The sequence below is a fragment of the Aedes albopictus genome, chromosome 1 (assembly GCF_035046485.1).
Source record: "Aedes albopictus strain Foshan chromosome 1, AalbF5, whole genome shotgun sequence".
NCBI classification, from domain to species: Eukaryota; Metazoa; Arthropoda; class Insecta; order Diptera; family Culicidae; genus Aedes; species Aedes albopictus.
Window position 1 is genome coordinate 236,394,693 of NC_085136.1, and position 13,129 is coordinate 236,407,821.

Consider the following 13,129-nt stretch of genomic DNA (forward strand, 5'->3'; position numbering starts at 1 on the left):
AAAAATCCCGTTAAAAAGTTATGATGAAATATATGATTTCTAGGGGTCATGCACATACAACGCAATATATCTCGTAAAGTATGAGATTTAGCATTATGACGTCTTTGACAAAGTTGTTCAAAATTGCATTTTGCACAACTTTGCCAAAGACATCAAACGTCTATCTGCATTTTTTGAAAACAAAAATAGTTATTTATGTAACGAGTTGCAAAAAGTTGATTTTTTCAGCACGAGTCGTACATTTATCCAACGAGGCTTGCCGAGTTGGATAAATACGAAGAGTGCTGAAAAAATCGAGTTTTGCAACGAGTTCCATACAAAATTTTATGCAATGATTTTTTTCATAATGCAACTCATTTGAGTTGCATAATGTTCATAATGCAACTCAAATGAGTTGCATTATGAACATTATGCAACTATTTTACATTATGCAACTCATTTCTGTTGCATAATGAAGCAGTTCGGAAAAAATGATCATTATGATACCAAAATGAGTTATATAAAATAGTAATTATAATACAGAATTGCATAATAGTTATTTATGCAACGAGTTGCAAAAAGTAGATTTTTTCAGCACGAGTCGTACATTTATCCAACGAGGCTTGCCGAGTTGGATAAATACGAAGAGTGCTGAAAAAATCGAGTTTTGCAACAAGTTGCATACAACTTTTTTTGCAATTGCAAAACCCTTTCGATCATATTTATTATTCCGATTAATGCGAATATGGCTCCAGAGTCAGGGGTGCCTATACCTCGACCACTTGAGTAAAAAAATAGGACAAGCAAGCTGTGCTGTAATGGTTGTCACAAATTTCCAAGTTCCCGCCGTGACAAAACCATTTCTCCCAAGATTGCATCAAGAACTTGAAAAATGAGCGATTCTGACTCGGACTGCCAAATGGACATCGATGCGGTGGCAGAGATGGCACTAGCTGGTCTACTCCCCGACAAATCAAAAGCGTTGTACGAAAACGCCTTCAAGAAATTTGAAGAGTGGAGAGCAAAATACAAAATACTGATTGTGGACGAAAAGTGTATGCTTGCATACTTTTCGCAGGAATTGGGCAATCACAAACCGTCAACGAAATGGACTATATACTCCATGCTTAAGACTACACTGAACATGAAATTGGGAAAAGATATCAGCAACTTCAAAAACTTGATCGCTTTCTTGAAGCGCAAATCGGATGGCTATCGTCCAAAGAAGTCTAGAATACTGACGAAGGAACAAATATTCACCTATCTGCAAGACGCGAATGATGAAAATCACTTATTGACAAAGGTAAATTATAATCAAATTTTGAATAAACGAGTTTATTTTAATAAATTCTGATTTATAGGTTGCCCTGATAGTTGGTGTATATGGAGCCTGCCGTCGGGACGAAATTTTTAAGCTTTCATTGGCCGACATCGATGACATGGGAGACAGCGTCAAAATCACAATTCCCAACACGAAAACGAAAATTCTTCGCCAGCTCGTCATCACGAAGGGAAACGCTGCAGGTATCGATATGTTGAAGATTTTCCGTGAGTATGCGAAGCTACGTCCAGCGGATACGAATCACTTCCGTTTTTTCGTTGGTTATCGTCTTGGTAAATGTACAAAACAAGCGGTGGGCATCAACACCATCGCGAAAATGCCCAGATCAATTGCTGAATTCTTGAAGCTACCGGCGCCAGAAGAATACACTGGACATTGCTTTCGCCGTTCGTCGGCATCCCTTCTGGCAGACACTGGCGTGGATATGTCGGTTTTGAAGAGACATGGTGGTTGGAAGTCATCGACCGTAGCCGAAGGATATGTGGAAAACTCACTAGAGCAGAAGAAGATGATAGCCGGTAAGATTCTAAATTGTGAGGAAGTTCCGAAGCAGACAGAGCCACCGGTAGATAGACTCCCCGAAAATCCTGCTCTTCCAACAATCGACATTCCTGATGATTTGCTTGCAACATCGCGACCGTCGTCCTCATCTGCAAACGCCGCACCAAGCACACCGAATCCTGTGCAATTTAATCACCTTACAAACTGTACCATCAATTTTTATCAAAGTAAATAATCTAGTAATAAGATATTTCACTGAATAAACGAAGATATAATCTTGAATTGAATTACTTAATTTACTGCGTTAAGGGAGAAAACCTTGGTTTACTGTATTCTAGAGCACAATATAGAAGAATCCTAAGTTAATAACAGAATTTTCATAGTAAAGTATGTTTGGGTGATGAAAACTGCGAAATATCTCGAACATATCAAAAGACGCACTGTAATCCATAATGCAACTCAAATGAGTTGCATTATGAACCATAATGCAACTCAAATGGGTTGCATTATGAATTGCTAAGCAACAGATGAGTAAGTAGGGAAAAGTAGGCCTTTTCGGAACCGAATCGAGCTTTGAATAATCCAAAATTATGACGTGCAATTGCAAAAAATATTTTATGCAATTGAGTATCATAATTTCTATTTTATACTACCCATTTCAGTATCATAATGACCTATTTTTCCGTACCGGTTCATTATGCAACCGAAATGAGTTGCATAATGAAAAATAGTTGCCCAATGTTCATAATGCAAATCATTTGAGTTGCATTATGAACATTATGCAACTCAAATGAGTTGCATTATGAAAAAAATCATTGCATAAAATGTTGTATGGAACTCGTTGCAAAAATTGATTTTTCAGCACTCTTCGTATTTATCCAACTCGGCAAGCCTCGTCGGATAAATGTACGACTCGTACTGAAAAAATCAACTTTTTGCAACTCGTTACATAAATAACTATTTTTTATCTCACTTATAGGTAGATTGATCATCCAGCTCTTCACGTCAAAAGATGCGCTTTGTCTTATGTAGAAACTTCTCCGAAGAAACTATATCGCAAAAATTAACGGTAAAAAAGTTATTAAAAAGCGCACGAAATCGGCAAAATAAAACACTGTGCAGTGAAGCCAAGTACCGACTTTCAGTAGTTTTTGCTTTTCTACCGAGCTTTCGCGATAAATAAACGTAAACATTCGACTGCCCCACCGAGAAGCTGTCAAAGCGTATGAGCATTACATTTTCTAGCAGCAGCACCAGCAGCAGCAATAGTAATCAAATGCAGCAGAAAAAATGTCCAATGTGTTCAGAGAGTGGACAAGAGGTTTGAGAGGTGGGTCCTCAGGTTATGTGGGGTCGACACCAATGAGAGTCTAATGAAGGTGTGGAAGAGACACTTCGTGTGCGTCAGATCCGTGTTTGGTACAAACCATGTCACTACATAGCAAAGCGAGCTCCCATAAGAACGCGTGTCAAATAGTGACGTCACTATTTGTGTTTACATTTTTCTTTGCCATCTCTTCTTCTTCCCCACCTGTAATATACTCTCATTGGGTCGACACTAAAACCTTTTTCTCTCTCTTCCTTACCTTCGCGGTACGCCCGTTAGGGATGACTTCGAGAAGAGGGATGACTTCGTACAATGAGTACACTCTAATGGTAAGCGTTCCACCTGCTACCGCCTTAAGTTGTTCGCTCTTCCCCGGAGGCTCAGGCCCTGGCTAGTACATATACTACCCGTTGGGCTCAAGCTCCTGGATGAGGAGGGGGAGCCAACTCAACTAGCTGTTGTTCGGCTCGCCATTTTCTCTGTAGTTCAAGGACGATTCGAGATACCGTGGAAGAAACGGCAACCCACTTGTCCTCCCCCGTACACATTCTTTCGACAATGTTGTCAGGAGTGATATCTCTACCGCATACCTCCTGCATACTCGACCTTTGCTCTACGAAGCGTGGGCATTCAAAGAGCACATGCTCCACGGTCTCGTCGCAGTCTGCACACTCCGGACATGTAGGAAAACCTTTTTTGCCTTTCTCGTACACCAAGGTGTACCGAAAGGCTATATGTTCACTCCAAAAATGAAAATTTGATAGAGCCTCCGGAGGGGTCAAGTCTTATATACGAATCGACTCAGCTCGACGAATTGAGGTGATGTCTGTGTGTGTGTATGTATGTGTGTGTGTATGTATGTGTGTGTGTGTGTATGTGTGTATGTGTACAAAAAAACTCACATCACTTTTTGGAAGTAAACCTCAACTGATTTTAATGACCGACGGTTCATTCGACGCGGAATCTGGTCCCATTGTTTCCTATTGAAAATGGTTCAGATCGGTCCAGCCGTTCCGGAGTTATGGCCATTTAGGTGTTCCGGACCGGTGCCCCAGGAAGGGGCCAAATATGAAAATGTTACAAACCCATGCATGCGACCCATCAAACCGCGACATTTTCGATAATTTGATGAACGGTAAGCAGCAAAATAGTTTCAGACTATATCTGAACCGGTAATGTTCCGGAACCGGTTCCTGGTGCCCCTCCGGAAGTGGTCAAATATAAAATTGAACATAACCCATACACGCGACACATCAAACACTAGCATTTTCGGTAACCTGATGAATCGTTAGCAGGAAAATTGTATCAGACCATATCTGAACCGGAAGTGTTCCGGAACCGGTTCCGGATGTCCAGACGGAAGTGGCCAAGTATTAAAGTTAACCAAACCCATGCATGCGACACATCAAACAGCGGCATTTTCGATAACCTGATGAACGGTTAGCAGGAAAACAGTATCAGACCATATCTGAACCGGTAGTGTTCCGGAATCGGTTCCGAGGGTCCCGACGGATGTGGCCAAATATAAAAGTGAACCAAACCCATGCATGCGACACATCAAATTACGGCTTTTCCTATAACCTGATGGCCGGTCATTTAGGAAGTAGGATCAGACCACATTGGGGACTGCCGGTTATATTCCGGAACCAGTTGCGGGTGTTTCCCCGGAAATGGCCTTATATTAAAGTGAACCAAACCTATGCATGCGACACATCAAACAGCGGCTTTTTCAATAACCTGATGAACGGTTAGCATGAAAATAGTCAGGCCATACCTGACCCGGTCTAGACTCAGACCATATCAGTGTTCCACGGAACCGATTCCGTCTGTCACGCCGGAATATTTCAAATGTAAAAGAGAATCAATACATGTGGCATGTCACATGATTTAATCGGTGACCTGATGAACGGTTAGCTAGAAAATAGTCTCAGATCAAGTTTGGGATAACAGATAACCCCGGGAACCCAATTTCAGCGTGACATACTTACTTAAGGACAGACTTGTTAGAATTCCAAAATGGCCGCCACAATGGCAGACTACTCACGATTTTGAAGGCACAAATCTCTTCGTAAACAAAACCAGCGGGGCTGAGCTTCATATTTTAAGCTAATTACAAGTGAGCAAGAACAGAATAATATAATGCATTGTTGTTCGCAGCTTGCTTCTTGAGATTTGTGCGTCTGAAGTTTTGATGCACTATTGAAGCGGGATTTCAAGACGTTTGTCCTTAATGGATGCTCCCCGTGCTACACATCAATTCATGGTTTTTAAGGCAGCCTGATAACCAGCTGACAAGAAAAAAGCCAGAGTTAATATTTGGGACAACCAGTAGCGTCATGGAATCGGTTCCAGGTGTTCGCCGGAAATGGTCAAACGTAAAATTGAACCGAACTCATGCATGTGGCACATCAAATAGTGGAATTATGAAAGAGAACAAAACCGATGATAGCGATAAATCAAATTGTGGCTTTTCTGATAGCCTGATAAACTTTGGGTAAGACTAAAAGTGAAGAAATGATCAAAGTCTTCATATTTGCAAGAGAACAATATCGTGACCAAAGCAATCTCATCAAATCACACCATTCCAAATTCCTGCGGTACTAATATAATGTAGGATGAATCAACATGTTATGGGAAAATTAAAATTTGATCGCACCAACACTGAATCAAGATTTTCCAATCTTCTTTTGCGTCTAAAATTACAGTGCACAGTTTGGGTTCATAAGGAGGTCAAATTTTACATGAATCGTATTAAGCGTATAAGTGTTCTTAGGATCAGCTAATGTCGACGTAAAGATTATGAGTAAATATTCGACGAGAAAGGCACTACCACCACTAGGTGGATTAATCTGGGTTTTTTTTATTTTTTACTATATCTTTATTTTGCAGGCTCATTTACGCTAGGTATAACGGAGCCGAAAACACTTAGAACTAATTACATTTCAGTTAAATGTTATAGCCCTGCTTGTACAATTCCTCTATTCTTTGAGTTTCCTCTGCGATGTATTGCTGACGAAGATCAGGATCATCAATATGAGAAAATGAGCAACGTCGATAACCTGCTCGAACGGGAACGATGGGGACATCAAAAGCGGCTTCGTTGCTATCGCTTTCGCTGGAGACGGAGATAGACGGTGCAGCACGTTTGGGTTCGTTAGCGCTTGTGGAATCCGAGTCGATTGAAAGTTGTCGTTTTGTTTGGTTATCGTTGGTTTGCCTCTTCGATTTGTTTTTTTGTTTAGAAGCCTCCGGCTTCGGAAGAGCGGGCCATTGTTTCTCGGTTAGTGTGGATGAGTTTTGGTTGTTGTTCAATTTCCTCGGTTGTGTTGGTTGGGTAGCTCCTGTTGATGTCGCGGCTTCGGAACACCGTAGCTTTGGGTGTTCTTTGGCACCACAGGTTCTACACGTCTTCACTTGTGAGAAGTGAGACACGTAGGTGATTTCGTCGGATATGGTGATGTACGAGGGGATGGGTTTGGTTGGCTTCATGCGTAGTATGCGTACGCCGTTGCTGAGGCCCGGAAAATAACTTTTCCAAACGTCATTGCGTATCGAGATCACTTCGCCATACTGTTGCATATGATGAGTGATGGTTTGATTGTCAATCTCCTCCGGGAGATCATGAAGGCGAACATCGACGGCGCTGCTGTCGATGTATATCGGCAATGGAATTGTGACCGGCTTCCCTTCAAAACACATGAAGTGTTTTAAATGGTGGCTCGAAGCAATTGTAGCAGCTGCTTCTTCGCCGTGCATGACCAAATAAACCACGTTCCTGACGATGTTGGTCTGGATGCTCTTCACCATCGTCATATCCAGCTTCAGTGCACCATCCAAAAACTGTTTAATATCGGCAATACTGGGTCGCTTCGGAAGGACTGATGTGTCCAACACAATACAATTTTTTCTCGTCACTGGCATGATTGCAGAAAACGAAACAAAGCACAGAAGAACCGAACGCGTGTTGACTAGCAGAGAGATGGATAGCAACTGTAGTAGGAAAACCTGTATGTCCGAATCTGTGTAGATACCACCTAAAGCACCCATGGCCTGACAGAAATTGTATCAAGTGAAAATTCACCTCGCCATGGGGCCTGCTCGTCCATTTGGACACGCTCGGTATGAGCCTGTGTGTCCATCTGCCCTTGCTGGAGGATGACCAATCCCTCTGCCATTTCAACATCGACGATGTTCTGGCAATCCGTCTCGCGCCCTTTTGTGCCACGTCTCGTGAAGCACTCCTCGTCCTCTGACACCACAAGTGAGATGGGCACCATACCCGCCAGCACGCATACCGCGTCCTTTGACACCGTACGGTATGCGCTGATGACTCTAAGGCCCATCAACCTGTGTGTACTTTCGAGCCGCTCTACGTTTCGCTTGAATTCTAGCGCGCTCGACCATGCAGCGGCACCATACCGTAGTATGGAAACCGCTACTGTCGCGAGAAGTCTACGCTTACTCGAGACTATTGCCGAACTATTCGACATTATCTTCGATAGTGCCGTAATCGCCATGCTTGCCCTCTTGCAAGCATATTCCACGTGGCTGCCAAAGTTCAGCTTATCATCAATCATGACTCCGAGTTCTTTCAATGAGCGCTTGGAGTTGATCTTGCACTCGCCTGTGGTGACCACCGCAGGTTGTTCAGACTTGCGGTTGTTCACCACCACCACCTCCGTCTTGTGGTGTGCAAGTGCATGCTGACGAAACCTCATCCAGTCTTCGATTATGCCAATTGCATACGCCGCTGTCAGTTTCACATCCTCTATCGACTCGCCGTATACCGTGAGGGTAATGTCATCAGCAAAGCCGACCAGTTTTACGCCCGGTGGAAGTGTGAGCCTCAATACGCCATCGTACGCCGCGTTCCATAGTACCGGGCCCAGGATTGACCCTTGTGGTACTCCCGCAGTGATGCTGTACCTCTTTTCGCCCTCATCCGTGTCATAGAGCCAGTTGGCCAGCAATTCCCGATGCGCTCCTGCGTCTGGAGATACCCGGGTACCTGTACAAGGTTCTCGGAAGTTACTTCCTGATTCGAGTACTAGTTTACAACACACAGGAGGGTCGGAAGTGCTTTCACATAACCTAAGGAGTCCCGCAAGGTTTCTTCCTGGGTCTGGTGTTATGAAATGTCATGCACGATGAGGTGGAGTGGAGTTGACTACCACCCCCTCGATAAATGTTGAATAGGTCCAGGAAGCTGGAGTTGAATCACCACAAAACTGAGGTGATGGTTGTGAACAACCGGAAGTCGGAGCAGCAAGCGGTCATCAGTATAGGTGATTGCACTGACACGTCGAAGCGCTCCAGCAAGCACTTGGGCGTGATGATCGACTTGGGGCAAGGTGTTAAGTACCAAAAACTACCGTGGTAAGCTTGAAAGTACTTACAGGCTGATGTGTCTAAGGGCTGCGAGCGCGTACCATACCGTGTCACACGACACGCGCTCTGCGTCATCACTGGTATGGTGCCTATTGGCATCCGTATCAGAGAGGACATGGAGTGCTTCGAAATCCATGGTCAAATGGCAGCGCGCGTGGGACAGTTCCTCCAAAGGAAGGTGGACCCATAAGTTGATACCGAGGGTAGATAGTTGGACTAATAGGCGCCATAGGGAAGTAACATTCCACCTGACACAGGTCCATTCAGGCCATGGTTGCATCAGATAGTATCTACACCGTTTCGAACATGCGGGTTCCTCCGAATGTCCTGTTTGCACTGGTTTAGAGGAAATGGCGAAACACGTTTTGCCGTTTGCTTGCCGTATGCTTGCCACACGCGGAGAGGACACAACTCCGGACAATCTTGTCCAGAGGATGTTTAGGGATGAGTTTGGCTGGAATGCCGTTTCAACGGCTGTCACCCACATCGTCTTGGAGCTACAGAGGAGGTGGCACGTGGACTCAGAGATTGGCTAGTTCGAATGCGGTACAAGAGGTGGTCCAGGTGTTCGGAGTCTGCTTCGTAGGTCATATCGGTGCCCTGCAGTCGAAATCGGCCCTTCCTTACAGCGATTAAGTGGTCGCGGAGAGGAAGTCTTGGTAGCGTCGCTGTCGTGACGTCGGTCTACTGGGTTGGATCCGAGCCCGCGAATGGAAAGGGGTCCTCGACAAAGTTTTGACAGGTGGATGCCCCATGTCGGCACGTCCTTCTGTGTGCTGGCCTATAGGACCTTACTTGGGGGATGACAAATCGTTGTGCACGCGGTATCAGTTCTCGATACATGCTGTGCAGCTGGAAGCAGGCGTGGTGTCGTCCCGGTCCCTGTCTGCCTTCCAAAGCTAAGCGCCATAATGCTACCTTGGTGGACTCCCCAAAGCGAGATTTCGTTCCTTTCAAAAGTAGCGCTTGCCGCTTTGAATCTGACAGTACCACCCGGACCAAAATTTTTAGGTATGCTGACGTTGTTCGGCAGCTGTCAAGATGCTCCCTGGTTGGATGTGCACTAGCCCTTCTCTGAAACTATGCCTTCTAGGTGGTTCCAGAGAGACCCAGGGTTTAGCGACCATGGGAATGTTGTTAAGTGGGTCGAAGAAAGAGTATTTCGGGATTTCACTTTTATTCATGAGAAAACGACCCTTAATCCCACACTACCTGGAGCTCCTCTTCAGGTGCCTGTTAAGCAGATTATCCACCCAACTACAAATAATTCACATTCACTTGTAGTTAGTGGGAACAAACGCGAGAGTGTGTTGTGGATTAGCATCTAATTTGAAAGAGAGATGAATTTGTGAAAAAAGAAATCCCACCAGAACGCGATTTTTTCACAAATTTCACCTAAGACACCCAAATTCTATAGTCAAGATATATAATTATTTTTGATCATTAAATCGACTTTCTCGATGGTAGAGTACGACAAATTGTTATAAGAGCTGGTGGATCACCAACGAAATATGGCCTTGGTATAAAATATTCTGGTGAACACTTCATTTTTTGTCTTTATTACCCAATTTTTAACTCGAAGCTAGTTCATCTCGGAGGGGAACACTTAAATTCCATATACGTCTTAAACGAATTTTCATTCGAGTTTAATGTCTGTTTTTGTTCTTTTATTACAATTTTGAACTGCAACATTAAAGGCTACTACAAAAACATAGTTTTACAACATTATATTAAATACTACACGATTCTGTAATATTGAATGATGAATAAGTTTGTCACAATAGTCATCAGGCCATTTAATGATGATGACGATAAAGTGATCTAGGTCCACTTGCGCTTCTGCTCTTCACTCGTAACCGTTTGCAGCAACCATTCGGCCAACTCTGCAACATGTACAAACACATATGGCGTCCCAAGCGGAGCATCTCTAACTCCAACCGAAGTAATTCCCACCAGGTAGAACCGTCCATCGGAACCCAGCATTTGCAATGGGGCTCCAGTACTCCCTCGCAAATTGAGATCCTTGATTTTGGCCACCTGGTGCTTGTCCAGATCCATCACGGTACAGAACTGTGACCGATCGAAATCGATGTGCATGTGAGGCTCAAGTTTTTCCGCACAACGCGACGTGCTTATCAGCTGCATCCGATATTGCTTGGGAATCACCGAAATACCCGATTTGACGCTACCACACCAGGCGGAAATGAAGAGAGCTGCGAACTCGTTAAGCGGGATGTTGTCGTTGATGGGGATACAGATGGGCCGTACAAATTCGGATGTTACATTTGCTGGACTGAGGAGTTTCAGAAGAACTAAGTCGTTGGCCAGTCTGGGTTTGTTATACTTTGGGTGTCGAATAATCTGTTGAATTTGGATGTCCTGAGGTGGTGGAGCGCATAGCTCACTTTCGTCCATCTCCTGACAGTCCTCATCCGTTTCGGTATGATAATCTCCTAGGCGGACGAATTCTCTGAAATCGTACACTTGCTTATTCTAGGCTAACTCGAAAATAAACGACAACTTACAATGTATTCCGGTTGTAGCTGGCAGCGAAAACCGTTGTCACTACATAGCTCGGGTGAATTAGCGTCCCTTGGAATAGATACTCAATTGAATCTTGACCAGCCTTGCGATATCCAAGTCGTGCTAGCCACGGAAACTCCTTCAACCGACTAATAATAGGCCTTGAGATCACCTCTCCGTAGTAATTAGGTCCACAGCCATCTGTGTTGAAGAGTTGTTCGCTGGTACAGCAGACGAAGGCAATCGTAGCACAAAAAACCGCAATGAAGCGAATAATGAAACTCATTATGACGACGATCTTGCCTCTAAGATGGCTAGTGCGAAACTGACATCAACTCTCAGTGAGAGTTTATAAATACAGGAAGGCTGATAAGAGTTTCATGGAGAAGAATTGCACAGACTCAACTGACTTGTGAATAGAGTGTCTCAAAAAAGAAAAGCAAAGCTGTGGCTTCGTGGTCGTGCGGCTAAGGTCACCAAGCCTTTAGTCGCATCGTGCTAAGGAGCGCGCCCAAGTAACATTTTTAGTTTTCTCCTTGCCTACGAGCTGTTGTTACAATCAAACCATTAAAACTCGTTTTAAAGCAAAATGATCCTAACAGCTCTAATTAACCCGCGATAAAACCCTATTAAACCTAAAAGGGCCCACCCACCCTACAGGAGGTTGTTAAAACCATTCTTTAAAACGTTATATAGGCCAGTTGGTTTTGTGACATATTCTTGTAGTATACTATACAGCACAGATAAGATTTGTTTTCTTGTATGAAATAAGATCAACATGCCGTTTTATGGTTCTAGGAACACCTTAAATGAACTATTAAAACCAATGACTTGAAATGAACCTGAAACTAAAATGAAAACATAACATGGCAGTACATTGCAAAATTATTAATAATGCAAGAACGAAAATTACATCGGTCATCCATGTTAATAATATTTATATGCCAATTCCCACGGAGGAAAACTCTGTTGCTTTGACGAAAAAATTCATGTAAAGCAAGTTTGCCGGTATAATGCAATACATCGTCTCTAAATATGACGAAGCGCCACTTCATTTTGAGGTTTTTGTCATATCAAAAATAACAATTTTAATCCCCCTTGCAACACCATGAATTTAAATCACAATCCGATCATCAACATGGCGCACCTACTTTGCAAGCAGGAATTGATTATCGCGATGAAAAATATGGATGCCGTCAAGTTAAATCCTCCTGGTTTTGTTTATGATTGTTTAAGACAAGTTAGTGTAAAAGCAACATGTTCTAGAGTTGCTGTTCTTTATGAATACGCTGCAAAACTAGCATGCACCTATTTATTCCTAACGCATAAGTATACGCGCTTCTTAAACACTGTTAGGTTTTAAGGAAATGCGGTATCAGATAGAATGCTCTTAAGAACTCTTCGTTTGGGCGATAGCTGTGAAGAACGTAAACAAACGAAAACCTTTTATATTTTTGTAAGATTTTTAATTGTGTTCCGTGTTTTTGAGGTTGTTTGGGCGTTCGGTAAGTAATATAGTAGTTAACAATCAGGATCTTATTACTCCGGCTGCGGCTGTGAGTAAAAAAAAGTCATTATTCGAGCACAGCTGTGATGCCGGACTTAGAACATACGATGGAATCCCCATCCATCGCTTTGGAAACCCCGATCACAATCGGACTGTAGAGAAAGAAGCTTAGTGTGGTGATGGGAAATTAAACCCACCCGAGGGTTTTCCATTGGCGTTTGCTTTAATAAGAATGAAGAATAATTATCCCTGGTAAATTATCCTTTCATTTATAAAGCTCATTGAAACTATTGATCAGAAGAAGATCATATTTCATTATCATTCTTAAGCTTGCTTTAATGCTTCCATTGTTAAGTCTGATAAGGTTTAAGATTGCTTAATTACGAATTTAGGTAGTTTATCTGGTTTTAAGAGTGATATGATATAACATGCATGCGGATATGAAAGAAGTTTTAGGTTCAAGTTTTAATGCTTACTCAACAGTTCGTTTCCAACTGTATTTTTGCTTGGCAAAAAGACAAACATATAAGTTTTATTCGATGGACTTCTAGGTATCTACACA

General features: G+C 43.1%; 1 protein-coding gene across 1 annotated transcript; it reads right to left on the minus strand.

Moving 5' to 3' along the window:
* Positions 1-10,312: 10,312 nt before the first annotated feature.
* On the minus strand, positions 10,313-11,395 carry LOC115267089 (CLIP domain-containing serine protease B9-like). Its single transcript, XM_029873945.2, has 2 exons — positions 11,063-11,395; positions 10,313-11,007 (listed from the first exon to the last, which is right to left on the minus strand). Exons 1-2 carry the CDS (start codon positions 11,344-11,346, stop codon positions 10,359-10,361), a joined length of 933 nt encoding a protein of 310 aa, XP_029729805.2. The 5' UTR covers positions 11,347-11,395; the 3' UTR covers positions 10,313-10,358.
* Between the last annotated feature and the right edge of the window lie 1,734 nt (positions 11,396-13,129).